Source organism: Loxodonta africana, chromosome 10 (assembly GCF_030014295.1).
Source record: "Loxodonta africana isolate mLoxAfr1 chromosome 10, mLoxAfr1.hap2, whole genome shotgun sequence".
Classification (NCBI taxonomy): Eukaryota; Metazoa; Chordata; class Mammalia; order Proboscidea; family Elephantidae; genus Loxodonta; species Loxodonta africana.
This window is the reverse complement of record NC_087351.1, coordinates 76,254,542-76,282,044: the sequence shown is the minus strand read 5'-3', so window position 1 is coordinate 76,282,044 and position 27,503 is coordinate 76,254,542. Positions and strand designations below refer to the sequence as shown.

The 27,503-nt window shown below is 37.6% G+C and overlaps 1 protein-coding gene across 1 annotated transcript in view; it reads left to right on the top strand.

Annotated features, from left to right (window-relative positions):
* Positions 1-27,208, top strand: part of LOC100661531 (coiled-coil domain-containing protein 170-like) — a 52,493-nt gene extending 25,285 nt beyond the window's left edge. Inside the window, exons 4-9 of the mRNA XM_003408510.3 lie at positions 230-365; positions 8,507-8,818; positions 9,726-9,926; positions 22,326-22,550; positions 23,793-24,011; positions 26,625-27,208. Of these exons, the coding sequence (XP_003408558.1) occupies positions 230-365; positions 8,507-8,818; positions 9,726-9,926; positions 22,326-22,550; positions 23,793-24,011; positions 26,625-26,789 (1,258 nt within the window). The 3' untranslated portion in view covers positions 26,790-27,208. The remainder of the gene's footprint in view (positions 1-229; positions 366-8,506; positions 8,819-9,725; positions 9,927-22,325; positions 22,551-23,792; positions 24,012-26,624) is intronic.
* The last annotated feature ends 295 nt before the right edge of the window (positions 27,209-27,503 follow it).

The following is a 27,503-nucleotide window of genomic DNA, read 5'->3' as shown; positions in this document are numbered from 1 at the left end:
TACACCCAAATTTTCCCTCCCATAGGGGAACTACCACAGGACTTAACACTGGATTGTTTTTCTCTCCATTTCTAGTCTCTCCCTACAAATAGTTAGGTAACTGGACAGCTGTTTTCGTAAGACATATTTAAGATATTTTAAACGTGGGTATGTTTCTTATTTTTTTAATTGAAATTTTAAAATTGGTTGAGTTGTTTCATGATATTGTTACTATTGATATCTTATACAGGGTACAACTGGTTGAAAGACAAAAAGCAGAGCATAAGGCAAATCTTTTGGAGAAAGAATTAGTAAGTGCCAACAGATACACCCCTTATATGAATATGAAAGGACAAGAAGATTCCATGGATATTTTCATGATGAAGGTGAAAACAAGTTTTGATTGATTTTTGAAGAAACAGGATTTTTATTACCTTCTGTTACTCCAGGAGATAAATGATAAATGTTGAGTAATTTGTTGGTCAACTTCTTAACGGAGGATCAAAAAAAGCAATACAGCATGGTTGACTGGGAAGCCTTTCTGATGTATGGAGATAAAGTACAAGGGTCTAAAGGTCTCTGTGATACTGAAGAAAAGGCATAGAGGAAACAGGGCTGTGAGAGAGGTGGGAGGACAGAAGATGGTTAGAGAATGAAATAAATTGTTTTAAATGTCATCTTGTTGATCACAAAATCTGGGTTTTGAGATCTGGTGTGAGTGGTTGGTAAAGGTCTTTGAAACTAAACAGGCACAGGGATCACAAAAATAAATTGTTGGATAGGTCATTTACATTTGTCATTGAAATCTAGGATATGGCATGGGTTAGGCTTAGGGGAAGGAGCAATTCATAGGTAGAAGATTTTATAGAATCCTAGTGGAGGAGGACAGGTGATAGACTGTTGTCAAGGAAATGGTGAAAGTTTGTTTCAAAATTCTTAGACTACAATAGTTTGTATTATAGTATAAACCCAAAGAAACAAACCCACTGCCATCTAGTCGATTCTGACTCATACAACACTCTAAGACAGAGTAAAACTGCCCCATATGATTTCCAAGGCTATAAATCTTTACAGAAGCAGGCTGCCACATCTTTTTCCTGCAGAGCAGCTCTTGGGTTCAAACCACTAACCTTTTGGTTAGCAGTTGAGCACTTTAACTACTGCATGATCAGGGCTCAGATTATGGTATAACAATCATATAGTACAATAATATAGTATAATCTGAATATAAAACAAGGTCCTACATGATCCAATTTATGTGTGGGGTTCCATTAAAAAAATGTCAGCAACTGCTTTCAAAATAGCCAAAAGTAACTTCAATCTTTATTTGCCTCACTCAAGCAATTCACAGTAACACTTCTCTGACAAATCTCTCACATCTCTTTAAAAACTCTCCCACCTACAGCATCCAGGCAACTCTGAAATTTTCTTCCCCTTCTCTTTTAGTAGGCTTTTTAGTGATGCAAGTCCATCATTACTTCAACAATTCTAGCTCTTCTTCTAAGTCCTGGTTTCATGTGACAAAAAGCCCGGGAATTACTTGCTTACTCAGCTCCCAGAGTTGAAGATGACAAGAAGGTGGAAAGAAGGCTAGGTAGAATGTATAAAGGTAGAACTCTCCTGTGAGAGGTGGAGGGGAAGGAGAATTATAAGCACTAAAGCATTATCTTTTTTTTTCCCCTGTCATATTTACAGTGGGAGTAGGATGATTACAGGGGGCACAAGTGAAAGGTCAGGAAAAATAAATATGAAGAATTGGAGTGATAAAGACCAAACCAAAAAACCAAACCTGTTCCTCTTGAGTCGAATCCAACTCAACGTGACCCTATAGGACAGAGTAGAATTGCCTAAGGAGCAGCTGGTGGATTCAAACTGCTGACCTTTTGGATAGCAGCCGTAGCTCTTAACCAGTACACCACCATAACCACTGCACCAGGGCCAGAAGGAAATAAAAGGGTAGGACATCTTGGATGATGAGGTAGGAGCAGAAGAAGCTCTTGTCTTTTAAGTTCTATAACAATGGCGATTAAAGGGATTCTAGAATTTTGGATATATTTTGAAATTTAAGACAAAAAGTTTTCTTATATTTAGTTGTAATGTCCTTTAATTTTTTTGTGATTTGCATTAGTTTCACAGCCTTTCTTTCATGATATTGTCATTTTTTAAAAATAAGGGTCAGTTGTTTTTTAGAACATACCTTAGTTTGAGTTTGTCTGATCTTGTTTCCTCATGGTTAGATTCAGGTTATGTATTTTTGGATGGCACACTATATAAATGAAGTTTTGTCCTTCTCAGGTTATCATATCCAGAAGTACATGATGTCTTTTTGACCCTTACTGGTGATGCTAAGTTTGATTACTTCATTCTTATGGATTGAATTGTGTTCCCTGAAATTAAGTGTTGTAAATCCTAACTTCTATGCCTGTAGTTATAATCTTATTTGGGAATGGGTTGTCTTTATTATGTTAATGAGCATAATTAGTGTACAGTGTGTCTTAAATCAATTTCTTTTGAGATATAAAAAGAAATGAAACAAGCAAGCAAGAGAAGCCAAGCCACATGGAGATCCCCAGGGAACCAAGAAACAAGCTGAAGAGACAAGGACCTTCCCACAGAGCCAACAGAGAGAGAGAGAGAGCCTTCCCCTAGAGTTGGCATCCTGAATTCGGTCTTCTAGCCTCCTAAACGGGGAGAAAATAAATTTTTGTTTGTTAAAGCCATCCATTGGTGGTATTTCTGTTACAGCAGCATCAGATAACTCAGAATTTAGTACCAAGAAATGGCGACGCTGCTTTAATAGATACCTAAAATGTGGAAGTGGTTTTGGAATTGGGTAATGGATAGAGGCTGGAAGAGTTTTTTCTTCTTCTTTTTATTGTGCTTAAGGTGAAAGTTTACAGGAGGCTGGGAGAGTTTCAAGGTACCTAAAAGTAACATCTTTTTTAATAGTAACATCCTAGATTGCCTCGAAGAGACTGTTGAGAGAGTTGTGGACATCAAAGGCAACTCTGGTAAGGGGTCAGAAGGAAGTGAGGAGAGCTTAGAGAAAGTCTCTATCATCTTAGAGAATACATATAGCACCAGCAACAGAATGTTGCTAGAAATGTGGATGTTAAATGTGCTTCTGGTGAGACTTTAAAAGAAAATGACGGACATGTGATTGAACAATGGAGGAAGGGCGATGCTTTTTATGCAGTGGCAAAGAATTTGTCTGAATTATGTTCAAATGTTTGGTGGGAGGTAGAGCTTATAAGTGATGAACTTGGATATCTGGCTGATAAAATTGCTAAGCAAGATCTTAAAGGGACTGTGTGGTTTCTCCTTGCTGCTTACAGTAAAATACAAGAGGAAAGAGATGAGCTTAAAAATGACCAGTGCAAAATGAAAACAGAAACTAAAGAGTTGAAAAATTCTGCTTAGTATCATAGTCTTTGGGACAACTTGGTCAATTGGCATAAGATAGTTCATAAAGTTTATGCTCTACATTATAGTTTGACAAGTAGCATCTAGGGTCATAAAAGCTTGCAAGCAGCTATCTAAGACACAACTATTGGTCTCTACTAGTCCAAAGTAAAAGATAATGAAGGAAAGAAACCAAAGACTCAAAGAAGAAACTAGTCTACAGGACTAATAGTCTACGTGAACCACTGCCTTATCTACCCTGAGACCAGAAGAACTAGATGGTACCAGGCTGCTACTACTGTCCATTCTGATCAGGACCTCAATAGATGGATCCTGATAGAATGGGAGAAAAATGTGGAATGGACCCTCAAATTCTTAAAAAATCCAGACTTATCAGACTGGTATAGTCTGGAGGACTCCTTGAGACTATTGCCCTGAGATACTGAAACTAGCCCCTGAGGTCACCTTTGAGCTAAATGATAGATCGGCTCACAAAATAAAGAATATCACCTGTGATCACTGTGCTCCTTAAAAAAATCATCTATATGTTACCAAACAATCAACAATTACTTTAAAACAAAGATGAGAAGGTCAGGGGGGAGGGAAATTAGATCAACGGAAATGGAACAGCCAGAAGGGAAATAAGGGGAATGTTCACACATTGTGAAGAAGGTAACCAATGTAACTGAACAATTTGTGTAGAAATTGTTGAATGGGAATGTAAACTGCTATGTAAACCTTCACTGAAAACACTCAAAATATTATTAAAAAAAGAAAAGATTTGGAAAATTCTGTCGTACAACCTAAGGACATGTGTCCTAGAATGTACGCCAAGGATGTGGCTACACAAACTTTTGTTAAAGAGATTAAGCCTGTGACTGATGGATCTAACCAACTACCACACCAGAAAACTCATCAGCTTAGACTGAAGTGGACAGAAAAAGAACAAAAGGAAAGAATGCTGTTTGACTCTTGGAATTCTACAGGCAAGGAACAGGCCAAAGGAGCTACATCTGGTGTCATCCAGGAAAAGAAAAGGACCATCCCTTGGAAGCTCAGAGATTAGCAGAACTGTTGGAAGGAGCATGGGAAGCAGGGCTTTCTTGGCTTCAAAGGGTGGAGCCACAGACTCCTAGGTCTCAAAAGGGCGGGGCCACAGCCTCCTAGGTTTCAAAGAGTTAGATCTTTGCCAGCTCAGTTCCGGAGTATGGGGCTGCCATTAAGGTTTGTCCCGGGGATGGGGCCACCGCCTAAAGTTGAGGGGATGGGCTGCCATTCCCAAGGGGCTGTAAAGTGGGGCCTGCCATGGCCAAGGGGTAGAGTCACCACTCTAATAAACTAGGAGAATGGGGATGCCTAAAGCTGGGGCAGCAGAGTTTCCATCCCAGTGGGCCTGGAAGGCAGAGCTGAAGCCCAGGGCTGAGGGTCCTCTGCCCAGAATCCCGAGGGTGTGGCCAGCATACAGAGTCTGGAGGGTGGGGACATTGCGCAGATGGTCTCAGAGTGTGGAGGATTATTTTCAAGACTTGACACCTAATGTAATGTGTTCTGTTGGGTTTTGGACTTGCTTGGTGCGTGTTATCCCTTCTTTTCCTCCAATTTCTACCATTTGTTATGGAAATGTCTACCTTGTATGTGTTCTACCATTGTGCTTTGGAAGCAGATAACCTGTATTCTAGGTTTCACAGGTTCACAGTTGAAGAAGAATTTTGCCCCAGGATGAAATATGCCTAAAGTTTCAACCATATTTGAATTAGATGCTTCAGAAGATGAGATTTTGGACTTGGAGTTGATATAAGACTTTTGCGATGATGCGATGGGGTGAATGTGTTTTGCCTGTGGCAAGGACATGGATTTTGTGGGCCAAAGGGTGGAATACTATGGATTGAATTGTGTCCCCCTAAAATATGTGTTCTAAATCTTAACCTCTATGCCTGTGGTTATAACCCATTTGGGAATGGGTTGTCTTTGTTATGTTAATGAGAGGATTAGTGTAGATTGTTTTAAATCAATCTCTTTTGAGATATAAAAAGAAATTGAGTAAGCGAGAGAAGCAAAGATGGGGGAAGATTGATGCCAAGCCACATAGAGATCTTCAAGGAACCAGGAAATAAGATGAAGAGACAAGGACCTTTCCATGAAGCCAACAGAGACAGAAAGCCTTTCCCTAGAGCTGACATCCTGAATTTGGACTTATAGCATCCTACACTAGGAGAAATAAATTTTTGTTTGTTGAATCTGTCCACTTGTGGTATTTCTGTTATGGCAGTGCTAGATAACTAAGACATTGGTTAAGGCGTCATATTTCTCAAGTGTATAGTTATTCTTTTTCCTTTTGCAATTAAGTATTTTGTGGAGAGAAAATTTTGATAGTATGTAAATATTGTTTCCCATCAAACTTTCCCCCATGTATTTAGCATCCACTGATGATTCTTGCCTAAGTTAAGTTTTATTATCATGGTTACAAAATTGTGATTTACTAACTCTATTGTTTCTTCTCTATTATTGGCATTTTACTGTAAAAAAGAGCTTTTCCTTTTCTCTCATTTGTTTTTCTAGATATCTATTATGGATATATAAATTTGTTATTTTATTGAATGGGTTATAATCCATTACTTTTCTCCTTTTATAATACTTAAATTTTCACTGATTTGTCCAGCGGAAACCCCTTTAGCCCCTTCTGACTGGCCCCCATTATTTTTTGAGCATTTCCTTTCTTTTTGGCACAAAATGTTCTAGGCTAATCTTACGTCTTTTTTTTGCCCCAGCCTTGGAATCAGCCATTTCTCTAAGGAGTCTTGGTACTTTTAGTGGGAAATGGTTTTATAAACGAAGATCTGGGAGCTATGTGCGCTCATGGCTATTGGGATGTCATTGCTTCACAGTGTTTTCAGCATGAAGAGCTAGGAAATAAAATGTACATGTATATACATATATTAGAAAACTAAGTTTATACTGTTTCTTCCAATTCCAATCCAACCCCACAATGTTATTTCTTCCCTCCCCCATTCTCTATTTGTATTCCTTTTCTTCTACAGTCACCAAAAGGTCGGCAGTTTACATCTACCAACCACTCCTTAGAAACCCTATGGGGCAATTCTACTCCGCCCTGTAGGATTGCTATGAGTTGGAATCGACTCAACAGCATACAACAACAAAGATAAACACAAAATAGTTTCAGAATTGCTACATCCATACCACATCATTATTCTTTTTGATACTCAAATTGTCCCAGATTTGGAGACCCATTCAAGGTGGCACCTACATCTTTCTGACATAAGTCCTGTTAGTCTGTGAATATTTTTCTGGCATGAAGATATTCCATGATTACTTGCTCTGGACCTGGAATTGGCCATTTCTCCAAGGAGCCCTTGTTCTTTTTAATGGAAAATTGTATTTAGAGACGTAATCTGAGCACTAGAGGTATTTGTTGTTATTGGTTATTGTTGCCTCTAGGCCTTATCAGTGAACGGAGCTAAGAAAGAAATACACATTTTTTAGATATAGAAAAAAAATTGATTTTATATATGTATACGTTCTTTTTTGCTTCCTAGTGACATTGACATAATTACTTTTTTTTTTTTACTCTACTACATATATATAATTGTTTCAAAATAATAATACCAACTTTATTACCAACAACAAGCCCACTGAATATAGTTAAAGATTATCCTTTGGGTCTTTTTTTCTTTAGAATTTATCATACAAGGAATGTACAGTAAAAATATTGTATTATAAATTCACTTGAAAGCATTTTTCTTTATATGGTTATGTCACCAGTGCCATATAGAGTTGGAGTCATTTGTTTTGCAGTTTGTGTTTGTTTTTTCTTTCCTTTTCGATTTTTTTTAAATATGTAAAACATTTAAATGGTTCCAAACATGATACATCTAGAGGAATCTAACATTTAATCTTGTTTTTTCCTCCCTGTGTTTTCTCCCTTTTCCTATGGGTAACTGTATTTAAAATTTCAGTTTATCTTTCCATTTGGTCCTTTTAACGATATGAGCAAATACATATATATTTTTATTCACTCCTCCTCCAACATAGCATACTATCACTCTTGTACTCGTGGAGATTACTGTATAAAAGTAAATCTAGATGTTTATAATTATTTTTAATAAATGCATAGTAATTCATTGTATATGGATATATCATAGTTTACTCATTAACTACAGGAATTGGGTTGCTTCCAGTTTTGTTTTACTACCATAAATGGGGCTACAATGATTAGCCTGTGCCTATCCATCAAAATGGAGCAGGACCAAGCAACAAACATTTTGTTTGTTATACGTAAGAATGGCCATAGCAGCAACTAACAACAACAACATCGATTTTGTAATTTTTTTTTGCGAGTGTATTTATACTGCTATTTCTGGATTCGTTAACTTTAGAAATTATCTCTTAACTTCTAGTATGACAGATTATGATTTAGCTAGCTCAAAAAAATCCTCTATGTATTTTCCCCTACCCTCGCAATAGAGGTATATTATTTATAGTTCATCTACAAGTTATCTAATATACTATCAATTTCTTTCTTTTTACCTCAACTATTGGTGATATTTTGTTTTATAAATTGAGGAGTGTGTTTTCTTTCCCATTCCTTTTATTGTTCTTACCCTCTTCCACTCCATGAATTCTTTCATTCATGCCTTTACATTATCATTAAATGATGTGTTATGATCATAACTCTTTATGGTAATATCCAACTCCCTGTCAAATTTTCACTTACTAGTTTGAGCACTCACTGATGAGCCTTGCCTGAATTTTATTAGGAGTTGAAAATTGCTGATTTTTAAAATTCTGCTCCTCCTTCTACATTTGTGAGCTTACATTTTTCTATTAAGAGTTTACCCTCATCGACTGTGCTGTTTGGTTATCTGCTTTTCTAAGCTAAATTTCCTATGTTCTCAAAACTGTTCCTTCCCACATCATTTCAACACCTCTTGCTGTTCAACTTGCTATTATTATCTCTTTCATGATTCTATAACTTTTTCTTTCTATCTGAGGGTGTTTTATTCTGAGGCTTCGCACTATACCTGTGTTTATATTTCAAAAGAAGGGAAGCAGATGTCGTCATATTAAATTTCACGTGGGAAGTTAATGTGTATGTTGGCTAATTTAGGATAAGGATGCAGCTATCCTGGCCAAGAACCTTGAGAGAGACATTTTCCACTTTGAAGGCCCAAAGAATGGACAGAAAATTTGGGACAAATGTCTACAAGATTTGATCCATAAGGAAAAACAAATATCTCAGTTAGACAGACCTCCATATTCATTCTGCTGGGAAACTAAAACTACGCAATCCCAATATCAGAATTTCCTTGATCATTTGGCTACTCTCCTGAGCAACAGCATCATCCCAATACCAGCCACTGAGGAAGCTGTAAAACAGAGGATTCAGGAAATTGGTGCAAATGAACAATCTTGGAAGTCTGTAAGTATATGGACAGAAAAGCTATTCTTTCAAATTTGTTTTTTTTTTTTAAGAACAGATTTTAATATTAGCCAATTTAGTAAGCTCTATGACTCTGAATTTTGAGTTTATTTTTATTACTGGAGTGAAAGAGAGAAGGGGTTGTCAACTATTGTAGCAGAGTAGTATAGCGTGGTGGTTAAAGGCAGAGAGCCCCAGTATGAATCCCAGCTCTGCCATTTTCCAGCTGTGTGTTCTTGGGCATGTTCTGATCTTCTCTGTGCCTCAGTTTCATTTATAAAATGGGGATAGGGACACAGCTCCTACCTTGCAGAGCGGTTCCAAGGATTAAATGGATTAATACACAATAAATGCTTAGCACAATGCATGGCAAGCTCAGTGAATGTTAGCTTAAAAAAGTGATATGTGAAGATAGTGTTTGTATGACCAAACACTGTTCAGTTCAGTCAGTGCAATAAAGTGAATTCTATCAAATCAGTTGTTTGTTTGAATTCACTGATTAAGTCTATCAAATAATTGAATCAGTAGGTTTAGGTGGATTCTTCTTTGTTGACTCCTCACGCTAAATTTCATATGAAAATAGCCAATGATTAGATTCAGTGTGTTACTGAAACCGGCTACACAGTAGTCTATGTACTGTAGAGTTGTTTTTGTTTTTACACTTTGCTCTCTTAAAATTCATTATACAACCTTGTCTCTTATTACTAAAATGTCTTATTTTTATTTATCAAATTTCAAATCAAATTTTACATGTTGAATCTTCTTGAAAGTCTTCTCTATTCATCTATTTAATAACTTAATGTCAATACAGTGTCAATATAAACTGAACAGGCACACAATTTTGAAATGAAGTAGAAAGTATATACTGTCAAGAAGTTTCATATGTATACATATTTTTTCTCTGCAGAGAACTGAAGGCCTTCGGCAGGAAATTCAGACGCTCAATAAACGATTGGAGCAGCTGCATCATCTTTATGAAGGAGCTATTCGAGAATCATCCCAAACTGAAGAAAAGTGTAGGGAAGAAAAAAAATCCTTGAAACGTCTGGAAGGAAAAATTGCTATCAATGACCTTTTTCAAGGGAGCGTAGCCTTGGACAGGAAGAAAGTAAGAATGCCCTGAAGTATATGTATTTATTTGATGATGAAAATTATCATATTTTATTATATTAATAACTTTAGCTTTATCTATTGTCCACATTTTCCTTTAGCTCTTTAAGCATATTTAATATAGTTGTTTTAAAATCTGTCTGGTACTCTATTATCTGGGATTCCTCAGGGATGGCTTCTGCCACTTTATTTTGTACTTTTGAATATTTTGTCCTTTTCCGCTTCTTTTTATGCCTTGTGATTTTTCTGGTTGAAAACTGGACATTTGAATATTATAATGTGGTAACTCTGAAAATCAGATTCTCCCCCTTCCTCAGGTTTTGCTATCTTTTTGATTGTTGAAGACCATAATAATCCATTTGTTTAGTGACTTCCCCTAACTATTTTTGCAAAGACTGCCTTCTTGGTCATGTGTGGTCACTAAGGTTTTTGTTCCTTAGTTTGTGTTTAGCTAGTGGTTTGGCAGGTATTTTCTTGAACACTTGGGGTGGGGGGCTCTCTCAGTCTTTGCAGATTGGTTCTATGCTGGGACACTTCTTCAACACTTAACCAGGCTTGCATTGAACTTAGGGAGGGACAGATCGCCCAAAACAGCAAGGTAAGCATATACTTAGGGCATCAACAAAACAGGGCACCAGTTGTCCAAAGCAAAGACCCCCAGGTGCCAAGCAGACAGGACATAAGCAAAAGTGAGCACCACAGTGGAACAGAACTGGCAGGACACTAAATGAAATTATACAAGCTCCAGTGCGTGAGAACGTACTGGCTGGAAATAGAGTCCACGCAGGGTCATGAAGTTATTTAAGCTATGAGGCCCTTACCATTTCAACATCTTTGTTGACATCTATCTCCTATGGTCCCCTCCTGTGTAACTGAAATTCCTTATCTCAGTGGGTATTTTGGGAATATACTATTTCTTTCTAATAAACAAGAGGTAGGGGCTGGCTGTTAAGCCTAGCTCTTGCTACATTTACCCAATATGCAACTGGATCCAACTTGAGCAGTTGGGCAAGGGTGGATTATATTAATACATAACAGGTTTCTGATCCATTTTGAGAGAACCATCTTGTACATCCACATCTGCTGATCCAGCAACTCCAGCCAGGAGGGCCAGCAATGCTTTTTGCCTAATACAAGCACAAGGGTATGCTCTTGCACACATCCTGGTAAACAACCAGTGGGGACTCCAGTCCCATATGCCATGCAAAAGAAAACGAATGCAAATAAATCAACCATTGTGATGAATTTAATCAAGTTACTTTTTAACTGGATAGCATTTATGTACAGAGTTATGTCCTAAGTTATGCAAACAATATTTATAACTTTAAAATATATTTGGCATACATTCAGACACAACCTAGCATACATTTAATATAATACTAACATGGATAATAATTTAATACTAACAACATAAAAATAGCAAATGTCAAAAAAATACTGGAAATATTAATATTTATCTAACATGAAAAGTTTTAATTTATGTATCGAGTTTCGTTTTTCACTGCCTGTTGCATGGGACACAGTTCTTAACATTACTCTATATATGCTAACTAAAGAGGTATTAGACACATTAATAGGATGCAAAATTCAATATTTATTGTGCAAAATGTGTTTGTTTTGCAACACTGTGTTTCTAAATTCATATTCCAAGAAAGCAACAATGGACACTTATCAGAACATGACATTTATATTTTATCAGAATATTTACAAATCTCTGTGTAAAGAAGTTAAACAATTTGTTGAGTGAATAAATTAAATGAATATTTAGATAGTAAAAATTATGTAAATGTATTTTATTCCTTCAGACTGACTTTCTTTTAAGAAATTGATCGATATTTTTATGACTTGCAACAAACTTGCCCATCAAGAAGTGGTGCTATTGTTACATCAATTATATACATATCTCTGAAAAAAGGAGCTGAAAAATTCCACAAAGAAACAAAATGTACATTTTATAAATTTTGTATATGATAACAATTATATGTTTTCATTTCGGACCGATTGGGTATAACCTCACATTCAGTTCTCTCTTATTGATCACATAAGAACGTGGCAGTGGCACTATAATCACGTGACTCATGATGTATCTGGTCCTGTCCTGAGAAAGCAAACTAAAACGCATCTTCAGATTGGGCATACCCTTGTATTTGTATTATGTTCTTTGCGATCACTTTCGCCCCCATCGAATACCAGCAGTAGTCAAATGAACTGTGAAGACACAACATCAAAGGATGGAAAGTGAGTGTGCAAGTTTCTAAGTATTATTTCAAGATGAAAAATACTCATGGAGATCTTCAAAGGGCCTGCCAACAAACATCATATGACAAACGAATGAATTATTTCCAACTGCCTTGTAAATACTGTTTCTTTTGACTATCTCAGACCTGAAGAACAAAATAAATGTTCCAAATCAAATTTTTTTACTTTCTAATTTTCCAATATACACTTTTGTGTTAATGTCCAAATTCCAATGTAAATTTAATTTTATAACTTTTATTTAGTTTTAATTATTCAAATTTATTTGCTATGGTAGAACCAAATTTAAAAAAATGACATAATTTATATCCAGGTAAAATGAAACAGCCACAACTAAGAGGAGCACAAAAACAAAAGCTCACAAAAGTAAAAGGAAAAGGGCTTGTGAATCCCTAAAGATGATTCCAAAGTTATCTTCCTTTTTAAGACATAATGAATCAGAAGAGACTTCTTCCATTGAATGCTCGAGTTTAATGAGTGCAAATTGTTGTACTAGTACTGCTACTGCTGAAATTACTAATAGTAATACAAATATAACAGCATTTGTTGCAAATTCTGCACCCATTCCTCGTTGTAGTGAAAAAATAATAATGGTGTAGAAAGTGAAACTATTTTAGAATCTGAAATTGTCGAATCTGTAGTTGCCATAAATAACAGAAACACAGATTCTGCTTTGTGGAATAATTTTTCTTCTCATGATGTAAAGTACTAGATCAAAAGAGGGCCAAGTGATTGTCAACATTTGAAAATTTGTGTCCAAAATTTCTGGATGGTAAACAAACAAGGTTCTGTAGCCAGAATACATTTCTAGGGTACAAAGCTAATGGTGAAAATTATAAGGAGTGGCTACTGTATTCTTTATCAGTCAACTCTGTATATTGTTTTGTTTGCAAACTATTCAGTCCTAAATTATTTAATTCATAATTTGCTACAGATGGATTTAGCAATAGGCACAACTCGAATATGACTGATAAACACGAAAACAGTTCAATTCACAGAGACTGTATGTTGTCATATTTAAACCGAAGACATGGTTTTGGCTTAACTCATGAACTGAAAACACAAATTAATGAAGAATGTCAATATTGGAAAGCCATTTTGTGACGCGCTGTTGCCGTCAACAATTGCTGAACGTGGACTACCTTTTCAAGGAAGATATGAAATGTTTGGTTCCCCATAAAATGGAAATTTTTGGAGTTTACTTGAACTTGTTGCTCAATTTGATCAATTTTTAGCAGGTCACATCTCAAAATATGGTAACGCAGGAAAGGGCAACCCATCGTACATGTCTAAAATAACCTGTGGAGAATTAATAAACTTAATAAGTGATAAAGTTCAATCAACTATTTTTAGTGAAATAAGTATAGCTTAATATTTCAGTTTGTCTGTGGATTCCAGTCCTGATCCTTCTCATACAGATCAGCTAAGTATTGTTTTAAGATATGTATCTCCAACAGATGGAAAACCTGTTGAATGATTTATCACATTTACTAGCTTAAAAAGTCACACCGGTGAAGAAATTGCAAAAATCAGGTACTTCAGTTTGCAAAATCGATTTGTCTAAGTTCAGAGGCCGGTCCTATGACAATGCTGCCAATATGTCAAGGCATTACAAAGAACAGAATTTTAGAATGTAAGGAATATGCCATTTTTATACCATGTGCTGCACATTCATTTAATCTTGTAGGATGTAACCCAGTAGATTGTTATCTGGAAGCAGCTGTTTTTTTTTCTACTGTTCAGTTACTCTACATGTTTTTGCCACCTTTACTCCTTGATGGGCAGTTCACATATTTAGGCAATGATTGAGTATTAAAATATCATTCTAATTCAGGTCGGGAAATGCATGCTGTAGCAACAAATGCAATTCTTGAATGGTGCACTCAGATTCTAGATGCTTTAGAAAATATTGCTGAAGACTAGACACAAAAAGGAGATACCAAAGGAGAAGCTGAAAACATCACCAACAAAATACAAACACTAGAGCATGTATTTTTATGTTGATTATGTGGAACAAAATACTGCAGCATTTTCACCGGATGAGTCAAGTTCTCCAAGATTCAGAAGTAAATTTAAAGACAAGCACAGGTCTCTACCAGTTATTAACAGGGTATTTACATAATTTGAGAAGATTTTGAAAATTTGAAAGCACATATTGCCAATACTGATTATCAAGCAGTTCACCGTCCCAGAAGCGTTAGAATGAAACAAGTAAATGTCCGAAGTGCTCCAGAAGTACTGAGTACCAGAGATCAATTTCACATAACCACATACTACACAATCGTTGACACACTTGAATCTGTCATGAAAAGAAGGGTGAAAGTGTATGTTCTTTCAGATAGATTTTCCTTGTTAAATACCTGGTGAAGAATGCATGAAGACACCCAAGAAATTAGTGCAGCTTATTCCAATGACTTAAATACAAACCTTTACAGAGAAGTACAACAATTTCATTCTTATATGAGAACTAAGTTTACAGATTCAAGAAAGACAAATTTTACTCATGTAGGCATGTATGATTCCATAATAGAAGATAAAATACAATGCATATTTCCCAATGTTGAAACTGTTTTATACATATTCCTAACTTTAATGATCACAAACTGTACAACAGAACACTCATTTTCATCCCTAAAGAGCCTCAAAAACCTTCAGCATACAACGATTCAAGAAAAGATTTGATTCATTATCCTTATTACTTATGGAAGTAGAAAATGTTTGACAGCTTAAAAAAAAAAATCCTTTGCTGTTGAGTTGATTCCAACTCATAGTGACCCTATAGAATAGAGTAGAACTGCCCCAGAGGATTTCGGGGAGCGACTGGTACGTTCGCACCGCTGACCTTTTGGATAGCAGCTGAGCTCTTAACCACTGCACCAGCTTAATTGTGACAAAATCATTGAAGAATTTATAAGAACATAGAAAGAAATGTTTTTAATTATAACATGTTAGAGATGAAAGATCTATCTAAAAATAATTTGTCATAATATTTGTTTTCTGATCATTAAATTTTCTTTTATGACATCTTTTCATTTGTTCATTTATAGTTGTAGGATTTATACAAAACAAGCATTGAAACTGAAATATGAGCTGTTTAAAGCAAAATTGGCGAAAGTCAAGTTTTCACTGTGAGAGATCAACAGAATTTTACATTGTTGAAACTAAGTTCACTGACTCATTTTCTTTGTTGTAAAATATACAGAATATTCTTTTTATAGAAAATGTGGTATATAGTAAAAACCTTAGCACCCTGCATCCACTAAAAATTTTATAATACAGTTCATGCATGCACCACTTTTATGTTCATTCATTAATATTATAGTGCATTAAAAAAATTACATCATGGAGAGCTAAGAAACACACACATATACATGTATATATGTCTCATATCCTGTTCAAAAGTGTGAGTAAGCAGAGGAGGGAGCGCCATAGATTATCAGTGTTTAGGGCCTTAATCCGGCCCTGAGTTTAGGGCTCAGCCTGAGGTGAAAGTGTAGGGTCTTCTCTGAGTACACGTCTTGCCCTGGGCTTGTATGTTGCTTTATAAATTCCTCTGTATACAAAGATGCATTTGGATGCCCTAATTTCCCAAGGAAACACTCTGCCTGGCTTCTCCTCCCAGCAGTTTGGCATCTATTATACACCTCAGTGACACTCTTTAGCCTGAGATGGCTGTTACAGTTTTGGGCAGGCTGCTGCTTTTCCATCTTGCATGAGTTCTGAGATAGGCCAGAGATGAGCACCTTGCATCAGACCTTCAGAAAGCCCTAGACGGATTGGAACAGACACACACAACAATTTCCAAATAAGATCTGCTCTGCTCCCTCTGGAGCCAGGGAAAGGATCCCTCTCTGGGAATAAAGGCTGTTGCAGTTTTAAGAATGCCACCAAGCTGGGAAGGGGTTGGGACATGGGCATCTAGACAGCCAAAGATTTATTACTGTTCTGCAGTCACCTTTTTCTTGATTCAGCATTTGCTTAATTATTGTTAAGACTTTGAATGGTTGCAGAGTTCTGACAAAGTTGGTTCTGCTAGTTTCTGCTTGGAGTTTTGTATTTTCTGCGGATAGATGGGAGCTTATGCCACCATCTTGCTGACATCACACTCTATTTCTTAATGTACGTTTAGAAGAGGATCCTCTTCTAAAGAGGGAAAGGAACTCAAAATAATGATGCTTTACTGCTGGAATTTCAGGCATTGTGACAGGTAGATATGTGAGTATCAGGGAGGGGGCCACTGATAATATTCCTTAATAATTACCATGTAAACCATTGCGTTCTCTTTCTGCTTCCATGCATCTGTAAGGAAAAAATTAATCTGGGACAGAAAATGGTATGATAAAATTAATTTTCAGGAGATCCTTAATCTATTTTATTACCTCTTCACAGAGTTGCCTGTCATACCCAAAAACTGTGTTATGTATACGATTGCTATGATCTAAAGCAAAATCCTACTTCCCACTCACTCATTTACTCACCACTCATTTAGTCTTTCAGCCCATTCATTCATTCAATATTTATTGAATACCCAGTTTTTGAAGATTTCCAACATTTAATGAAGTGATGGCCATCAATGTACCCTGCAGATTCCAAAGATGAATATATCTTCTCCCCCTATTCTTGAATATGTGAATGGTGATTCATTTTCCCACAAAATTTTTAAATCCTATATTAAATTTATGTGTTTATTTATATAATATAGGGTCACTATAAGTCAGAATTGACTTGATGACAATGGGTTTGGTTTGGTTTTATATCAAATTTTAAGAATATACAGGTAACACATACTTTTCATAACCCTTAACACCATTCTAAAAGATTTGAAGAAAGCAATAATAAATCTTTCCAGCCTTCTCTCTCTGCCCATCTCACCTCAGTAACCAATGTGTATATATTCCACAACTATTGCCATGGTTATGGAAAAAAAAAACAAAAACTACCCAGTTGCCGTCCAGTTTTTCTGACTCCAGACAAGCCCATGTGTGTCAGGGTAGACGTGTGCCCCACGGGATTCTTAGTGGCTGATTCTTCAGAATTAGACGCCAGGCCTTTCTTCAGAGGAGCCTCTGAATAGGCTTGAACCTCCTACCTTTTGCTTAGCAGCTGGGAGCATTAACATTTGCCCCATTTCTCATTTTCTCCCCCAAAGACAATAAGTCCAATGAGTTTAATGTGTATTTTTTTTGTTTATATGTATTCTTTTAAGAGTGATTTTTGTGCATGTATTTTTAATTTGCATAAACGGTATTATGTTAAAAATCTCATTCTGTTACTCAGTATGATATTTTTAATATTGCTATTTGTTCATCTAGCTCGTTTCTTCTAATTACTGAATGGAATTCTACCATGTGCACATCTGCCACATTTTGCCCATCCATTGTCTCTAGTGATGAATACCCAGCTTACCTCCATCTTTCTGCCACCACAAACAACATTGCTCTGAACACCCTTGTACGGGGTCCTCTACAGGCCTATGAGAGAATTTCTTAGAGGTGTTGCAAAAGGGTAATCATAGTAGTAGCAAGTACCTAGACAGGTGGGATAATGTAAATCAAGATCAGCCCAAAGCTGATCCTTGTGAGGTGGAGGTTGGACATTACTCTCCAAACTTTTTACCAATTCTGACTCCAGCCGTCCCTCCCATGGCACTCTCTATTTCTGGGTTCGATAAGCCATTGCAATGGCCACAGAACTCCTAGACCATATTTACAGTTAAGTGGTTTATCAAGGAACAGGGTACAACTTGGAATCAGGATCATCAGGCTACAACTCAGGAATCAGAATCACAAAGCATGCAGGCAGTCTCCCTTCTTCAGTGCAGGATAGCTCTGTCAGCAGGACAGGCCTCTCAGCCACCCTGAGGACAGGCTGCTCTTGGCCCTGGCATCCGTTGCCACCAGCTCTGCTGCTGGGGCCCTTCTGGGCCTACTACAGCTGGTTCTGCCGCTGGTCCCCTTCCAGTCCTCTCACTGTCTTCAGTGTTGTAGCCCTTGACCAGTATTACAGTTCTTTTAAGAGGTTTTTGCTTCCGATCTCTCTCTCTGCTTCTTTTTTCCTTCCGTTTCTTCCTGCTGCTTCTCTTCCTGCTTCTTTCTGTCTGCCCAAACCCCTGTGGGACTGACTACTTAAATCACAATTCCTTGTCACTTTCAAGGCATCGCTCTTCCGTCAGGGCCACAAGCTGACCAATCCCCCCTTGGTACACCACAAACACTTTATTTGCACAGTAGGCAGAGCTGGCTTCCTGAATCTGGACTTCTAGCCTCCTAAACCATGAGAAAATAAATTTCTCTTTGTTAAAGCCATCCACTTGTGGTATTTCTGTTATAGCAGTCCTAGATAACTAAGACACCCAGGAAAAGTCAATCAACCTGGCCAAAAATAACCGACTGGGGTAGAAAACTAGGGTAAAGGTAACTTCTCGGGGCTCAGGGGAAAAATCTCTCAAGCTATTTTTCCAAAGAACCAAGGCAAAAGCCCACATAAAGGAACTTATTTCACCACAAGTGTATGCTCAAGATTGAAATTTGTGGCTCCTGGGTTACACAAACACTTAACTTGACTACGTACTGCCAGACAGCTCTCACAGAATAGCCTTATCAGTTCACAGTCCCACCAGTGATGCACAGAGTTCTTGAATCTCTGCATCTCTGCTTTTTCTTGGCATCAACCAGCTTTTTAATTTTTTCCCATCCAATCAGGTATAAAGCAGTAACTTATTTAATTTGCATTTCTCTAATTATTATTGAGTGGGAGTATTTCCTTTATGCATTTCAGTCTTTTGGTTTTCCTCTGTTTTCTTTACCCTTTTTTCTTTTTGGATTCCTTTTTCTTCTCAGTGATTTTTGGTAGTTCATCTGTGTGGACACCTGGCTCACCCTCGTCAGGCTCCAAATCCTTCCCCAGGGTGGCCATTCTTTTCATCTGGTTTGGGCTCTGACTCCCTGCTTTGGGTCACAGCATTTCCCTTCTCGTTCTGGTACAGATGCCTACCATGTTCTGCCCACCTAACAGCTTTAGGACTGAATTGGTCAGGAAGGATAAGAAAGGCATGGAAGAATAGAAAGAGGAATAACAACTAGTGTATATTTAGCCTTTCAATTTTCCTAATAAATCCACTTATTTAAACTATAATTTTTCTGTCAGGAACTACTTTAGCTCTGTTCCACAAGTATTGGTGTAAATGTGGGGAAATTGGAACACTTATCCATTGCTGGTGGGAATGCAGAATGGTACCAAACCCAAACCCATTGCCATCAAGTTGAATCCAACTCATACTGACCCTATAGTGATCCTACAGAATAGAGTAGAAGTGCCTCATCCGGTTTCCAAGGAGCAGCTGGTGGATTCAAACTGCTGACTTTTGGGTTGTTATTACAAACCATTGTATGTACCTCGAATTTTTAATAATTTAAAATAGGCTTTAAGGGGGTTGGTTTATAACTATAGTTTGTACGGAAGTCGGATGTTTGTGACCTGGGGACTGCCTGTACCATACCAAAAACCGAACCAAACCTGTTGCCGTTGAGTCAATTCTGACTCATAGTGACCCTATAGGACAAAATAGAACTGCCTCCATAGAGTTTCCAAGGAGCGCCTGTACCACACAACCCAGTAATCTCACTGCTAGGAATATAGTCATGTGTCACTTAACGTCCACAATATGTTCTGTGATATAGGATGTTATGTGATTTGGACGTTGTGTGAACGTCATATAGTCATTTGCCACATAATGTTCGTTTGGGCAGTGTCCGACCACGTATAAGTCTGTGGTCTAATAAGGTTAAATGGTGCAGTGCCGGAGTAAGACCCTGATGCCCCGCCCCCCACAGGATTGACGGAAGGAGAAAGTCTCACAGGGAAGGAGGAGGGAGGAGAGTGCGCAAAGGGGGCAACCAGCCAATTCTGTGCCCGAGTGAGTGGTAAGCCGAGGGGGAGGGGGTCGGGAAGGAGGCGAGCGCGTATATAATATGGTGTTCGCACGTCCAAATCACATAATGTTCTATTTCCCAGAACGTACTGTGGATGTTAAACAATGCATTACTGTGAGTCTTTCTCCTTCCCTCACCCTGTGTGGGGTGGGGCTGTATAACCTTATGGTATCATGCACGTAAACTGTGGTCAGATGTTGCCCAAATGGATGTTATGCCTTGCGTGGCTGTATACCCAAGGAACTTGAAAGCAGAGTGGGGAACAGACACTACACTAATATTCACGGCAGCATTATTCACAATAGCCAAAAGATGGAAACAACCTAAATGCCCATCAACAAATGAATGGATAAACAAAATGTGGTATATACATACAACGGAATACTACTCAGCTAGAAACAGAAAAGAAGTCCAATCACAACATGGATGGAGCTTAAAGACATGATCTTGAGTAAAACAAATCAATCACAAAAGGACAAATACATAAGACCTACCTCATATAAAAAGACAAGAACAGACAAATATATAACCAAAACCAAACCAAACCAAACCCAGTGCTGTCGAGTCGATTCCGGCTCATAGTGACCCTATAGGGCAGAGCAGAACTGCCCCATAGAGTTTCCAAGGGGTGCCTGGAGGATTCAAACTGCCAACCCTTTGGTTAGCAGCTGTAGCACTTAACCACAACACCACCAGGGTTTCCAGACAAATATATAGAGACCAGTTTATTAGTGGTTACCAGCAATGTGAGGTATAGGAGCCCTAGTGGCACAGTGATTAAAGTGCTTGGCTGCTAACCAAAAGGTTGGCAGTTCGAACCCACCAGCTGTTCCATGGGAGAAAGGTGTGGCAGTCTGCTTCTGTAAAGATTTATAGCCTTAGAAACCCTCTGGGGCTGTTCTATGCTGGGTTGCTATGAGCTGGAATCGACCGGATGACAGTGGGTTCGGTTTTATTTGGGTTAGTGTTGGCAGGAATGGAGAAAGGGAGGGGGAAGTTTTTGCTTATGGAACACTGATTCTGTTTATGGTAATGGAAATTTGCACTGATAAAGGGTAATGGTTGCACAGCTGATTAATGTAATTGATGTCAATATGTTGTACACCTGTAAAAAGTTGAATTGGCAAATGTGTGAGGAATAGTTTAAAAAAAAAAAAAAGTAGCTGCTGAGTCGCTTATATACAACCAAACACCTCATGGGATTTGGTTTCCTGGTTTGGAGGCTTAGGGTCATGATTTCATGGGACATCTCAGTTAAATGGCCTAATATCACTTTTTAGTGTTTCTGTTCTACCTCCTAATTGGTTGTAAAATGCCTGGTGTTTTCAAAGCTTGCAAGTGGCCATCCAAGGTACATTTGGTCTCTATTAACCTGGAGCGTGGGAGGAAGGAGACTCAGGAATAGGAGGAGGAAATAGAATGTGTGGCTAATTGCCTCCATGAACAACTGTCTCCTTTGCCATGAGACCAGAAGAACTAGATGGTGCCTGGCTACCATCACTATGCATTTTGATCAAAGATTCTATAGATGAATCCTGATCAAAAGGGGGAAAATGCAGAAAAAACAAATTACCTTAATAAATATTTTTGACAACTTGATTTCTAGGGAATGTATAATCTATCATAGGCAATTTATTGTTCTTTTTTGACATTTGCATTATTTTTAGTTTTCATGTTATAATGTTGTATTAATAACTTTTATTGTCATTTTATTTTTCCAATTATTTTAAAACATGTTTTCTTAGTTATCTAGTGCTGCTAGAACAGAAGTATCACAAATGGGGGCTTTAACAAACAAACTTATTTTCTCACAGTTAGGAGGCTAGAAGCCCAAATTCAGGGTGCCAGCTCTAAGGGAAGTCTTCATCTCTCTGTCGGCTCTGGAGTAAGGTCTTTGTCTCTTTGAGCTGCTGCTCCTGGGTGATCTTCATGTGGCTTGGGATCCCTCTTCCCCTATCTCTGCTTCTCTCACCTGCTTGTTTAATCTTGTATAACCAAAGGGATAAATGTTAGGATTTACAACATATTTTTTGGGGGGGTGGACACAATTCAATCCATAACACATGTTTATGGTGGAAATTTTTTTTTCTTTTACTAAGTATTGTTAAGCCTGCAATTTGTTAGTCAGGAGTAGATCTGGTCTTATACTAGTGTAGAGCACCATCTTAAAGCACAACTTCTTTATTTCAATACCTTTGATTTCTGCAAAGGAAAACTCCAGGACCAAGAATTCCCAGATAGAAGAGCATGACAGGAAGCTCAAACAGCTAGAGAAAGACGAGAAACAAATATTCTTGCATATTCGGCAGAATGTTCAGATCGCTACAACTCAAAGATTGGAGGAGAAAGTTCAAAGACTTCAGAAACAGCTCAGTGATCTGAAATTATCAAATAAAAATATGAAAACTCAACTGACAAGAGTGAATGTCCTTAAAGTAAGTAGGGGAAGTGAGGTTTTCAAAAACTGCATGTTTCTCACTGAACTTCAAAATAATATTAAAATTATTTTATGTACATAAAAAAATATGTAACACATTAAAGAATATTGTTGTTGTGTGCCATCAAGTCAATTCTGACTCAGAGCAACCCTATATGACAGCGTACAACTGCACCACAGGGTTTCCTACACTGTAATCTTTATGGCAGGAGATCACCAGGTCTTTTTTCCTGTGGAGTGGGTTTCAGTCACCGACCTTTAGGTTAGCAGCCAGTGCCACCTGGGCTCCTTTTACTAAAGCATATAGAACAATAAAATTGAATTGACTGTGAATTCACTGTCCAGCTTAAAAAACAGAGTATTACCAGTCCCATTTAAGTCACCATGTATTTTCCTCCCTAATCCTGAAAAGTAATTGGCATCCTAAATGTTTTTTTAGAATTCTCTTGCTTTTTGTTGTAATTTTATTTTATTTAGCCTTTCTTATCGGGAGGATTGAGGATTAGGGAGGAAAATACATGGGGACTTAAATGTGATCAGTAATACTCTGTCTTAAGCTAATGCAAACCTGTAATACTGTTTCTTAAGCTAATGGAAACACTGGTGGTGTAGTGGTGGCATAGTGGCTGCTAACCAAAAGGCTGGTGGTTCGAATCTACCAGGCGCTCCTTGGAAACTCTACGGGGCAGTTCTACTCTGTCCTAAAGGGTCGCTATGAATCAGAATTGATGGCAATGAGTTTGGTTTTTGTTTTTTATTGGGCTAATAGTTTAAAATTTGACTCATTTTTTTGGCTTCTCTTTGGACCTCCGTATTAAGCTTCGGCTATCGTATTTCAAATGTGCTTTCAGGGTCTTAGGCCAAAGGTACACTAATTTGCCAGTTTATCAACAATGTTTCTTTTACTGTAAAGTCAGTTATTTTCTCTATATTTGATTAGCATACACTGTAAGACTTTTGAGGACATAGAATATGTGGTAAACTTCTTTAAATCCTAAATGTCCAGCTTATAAAAGTGCTCAGTGAATGCTGGGTATTAATGAATATGATGGTGGAGAAATGCCCTCTAAATACAGAAACGTGTGGTATTTTCTTTCTTTTCCTGTATCTAGCTCTTAAAATTAAACAACAACAACAAAAAGCATGAATTATCATGCTCTTCTTTTTCTTTTTTTTTTTCTGTTACTTAGAAATCTAATTACAGTGACTTCCTCCTTTTCCCCCACCCTAACCCTCACAGAACAAAACAATGGAAAAGCTCAGACAATCTTTAACAGAAATTGAGACAATGAAAGAGAAGGCAGTTATGAAAACAGACAAATTGAAAATACCGTTAGACTCTGGAGAGCAAGAGGCAAGATCGGACAGAGGGCGGGCCCATCAGATGTTAGGTGCTGTCACTTGTAAGCTGGATACAGCAGAGAGCATGCTTGAAGACACATCAGGTCGAGAACAAGAGGTCCTTTTTTCCTTCCTACTTTATTTTTTACTATATTAAAATTCTTGTAGTTGAAGTGATAAACACCCACCTCAATTTAGAATGTAATTAACTTAGACTAACGGGAATTTATTGACTTCTGGAATCAAAGTGGAATTAAACAACCAAACCTCCCAGAGATGCACCTGGGCCCCAGAATCAACTGCAACCAGTACCTGTAACCTTTTAAGACCATTCTTTCTCTACATCTCTCTGTGTGTCACCTTTGGTCTCTCGCTGCCATCCGATTTTCTCCATATGACAGGAAGGACAGCCACTGACAACTACAAAGTTTTATACTTAGAGTTTCAGTGACAGGAGAGAGAATTCCAAGGAAGGATCTTTTGGGCCCAACTTAGGTCAAGTGCCTATCCCTGGTCAATCAATCAGCAGTGGGCAGGCATGGGATATATGATTATCTTATATGTGAGTCATTTCCTGACTAGGAGGGAAGGCTCATCTGAAAATGAAAGCTAGGTGGAAATCATGTTTGGGGCTGGGTCACTTTCAAGGACAAGAGGACAGTGCTTCTAAACTTGCTTAGAATTTCACTGTATTTATAAAGAAAATATTTTAAGAAAATTTTAAAAAGGCTAACTGCTAATTTTGGGTGACTGTGGAAACCCTGGTGGCATAGTGGTTAAGTGCTAATGAATCTGCCAGGCTCTCCTTGGAAACTCTATGGGGCAGATCTACTCTGTCCTATAGGGTTGCTATGAGTTGGAATCGACTCTACGGTAGTGGGTTTGGTTTTTTTTGGGTGGAATTATGTTACACCTCTGTATATTAGTTGCTTAAGAAATTTGAAACCTTAACCAATTACCTTAAGAGATGGTTGAAAAGCTACATTATCACTTTCTTTTTTTAACTTCTGTGTGTTCACTTTCTTGGTTGTTTTTATTCCTCTCTTCAGTGTCGCTTATCACATTTTCAAATCAAATTTCTTCTCCTTTGAGCACCTGGTAATTCATTTGTCATTTCTGAGATAGTTTTGTGTTATTCTTGTATGAGTTCAATCATCACATCTTCTTTATCTATTTCTATTCTGAATTATTAAATTTCTAATTCAAAAGGAAGGATTTTTTTTTTTTAAATGTCTGTAAATCCTTGTTTAATTGATATTTATGTCAAGCACATTTCCTGTGCTTCTTGGCTGTTTTGGGGGGTGGGGGGAGTATTTCATCGTCCCAACAGTTTGGATGCTGCCTTTCTATTTTTTTCTCAAAGTAATCTTGTATGGATATTGCTTGCCACTCATCTATTCATTTTTAAATCCTTTGAATTTTCCTGGGTTAGCAATTTTAGGTGTTTCTGCTTTAGGGCAGTTGGGTAGATAGGTAGTCACTAGGCTTCTTAATACCACCCACATCTGTTGGTACAGTGAAGTGCGGTTTCTAACGTATGCTAAAACCAGTTGTCCAGTTGGCTCTGACTCATGGCTACGTCTTGTGTCAGAGTAGAATTGTGCTCCATAGGGTTCCCAATGGCTGATATTTTGGAAGTAGATTGCCAGGCCTTTCTTCCAAGGTCCCTCTGGATGGAGTCATACGTCCAACCTTTCAATTAGCAGCCGAGTGTGTTAACCATGTGCACCACCTAGGGACTCTTAAATCAAGCCTTTTATTTTAGGGATGGAGGTTTATGTGATATCTGATTCTGTGATACTCTCTTATTTAAGGCCTTTAATTTCCACTATTTGGTTTTTTTTTTTTTTCCTTTACCACCAGGCCTCCAAGAACCTCTCTCTCTGACAAGAACCTTTCCCTCTAAAATTGCCATTTCTGGTGCCATGTGCTTCCAGGTCCCCTCCTTTTTCTTCTGCAGTTGCTAGTTGTTCAGATCCAACAGGTCTCAGACTCGATCTCAGTATTTCCCCATTTGTGGACCCTCCCGTTTCTCGGGATAGAGCTGTCTGTGTTTTACACCAGTGGACACTAGCTGCCACCTCCAGGGCGGGCTCTGGGGCTGCCTCTGCTAGTTTAGGATATTTATTTCCCTGTTTAAATGTAAACTGAAATCTGTAGTATTCTCTAGTTATGCTTTAGACGTGATTTATGGGTGGTTTTATTTGTTCTCCTTGTTGATCGCTATGGTTTTTGGAGGATGCACATAGAGATAATGTATTTAGGGGGCTGCTATCAGACAGCAAATCGGCAGTTCAAAAAGTAATTACCTAATGGTGAATAATAACAAAAAAGTATATATAAGTGTAAAAATGAGAAAAAAATTAAATGTGAAGGAAATTTTAAATAAAGACAAAGATTCTTATAATAGACCACTATTCTAGGATCTTGGGGGGCCCTGGTGGCACAGTGGTTAAGAGCTCAGCTGCTAACCAAAAGATTGGCTGTTCAAATCCACCAGCCGCTCCTTGGAAACCCTATGGGGCAGTTATACTCTGTCCTATAGGGTTGCTATGATTTGGATTCAGCTCAATGGCAACAGGTGATTCTAGGAGCTTAATTAAAAAAATACTGTTTGAATGTAGAATAGACATTTCATAAAGAAATGTTTAATAAGACTACATTTCTAGTAGCAGCTTCACTTTATGTAACAAGTGGGTGAGCAAAACTAATGATGTCTTGGTTCTTGCAGCTTGCTGAGTTTCGAGAAACCATTACAAAGATGTTGGGATTTCACATGAAAACAGCAGATGAAGAAGTCATCAATCAGCTCAGGTTTATTCTACAAGCTTATGAAGCATCTAACAAAAAATCAAGGACTGCTTCTGATGATGAGGCTGAACCGGAGAATGACTAAAGAAGTTCTGCCTCTTCCTTGCTGCCAACAAGAACTCACCCGATATGGATGTTTCCTTCAGCATCTTGAATGCAGCTACATTATGAATAAAATGCACCGGAAAATTTTCACTTGAATCTGTTCTCCTGTTTGCGTTTAGCTTTTGTCATAATTTTGTTCTATGTATTATGATCTACTTTAATTTATTTGTAACATATAATTATCTAATTATATTTGTTAACTGTATTTTAAGTAGGATATTAAGCAGAACTTGTGCTTAAGTTGGAATATTTACATCCATAGTTAAGCCTGTTTTCAGAATGAATAATTTATTGGGTTTGAAATCCCTCTTGGGAGCCAGGTAAAGTTATGATCTATGGCTTCTGAAATTATTTGATTACCTGAGAGTGTGAAAATCAGATCTGAAATGTTGAGGGGCAGGAAAGTCATTGAGAATTCTTATAAATCTGCAGTACACTGTAGTGTGATTTTTATTTTCTTAGTGTTTAATAGTCTCTGCCAGTGCTTTCCTAATGGTGGCCAGATCTCTAAGTTAATGGGCTACTTTTTTTTTTTTATTGTGCTTTAAGTGAAAGTTTACAAATCTAATCAGTCTCTCATATAAAAATTGGGCTAATTTTTAAATAGTATAATTTTTAATTCATTTCATTTGAAATAGGAAACTGCTTATCTCCCAGGATAGTGTTAGATTCACCTAAGATGTCCTCTGCGGGA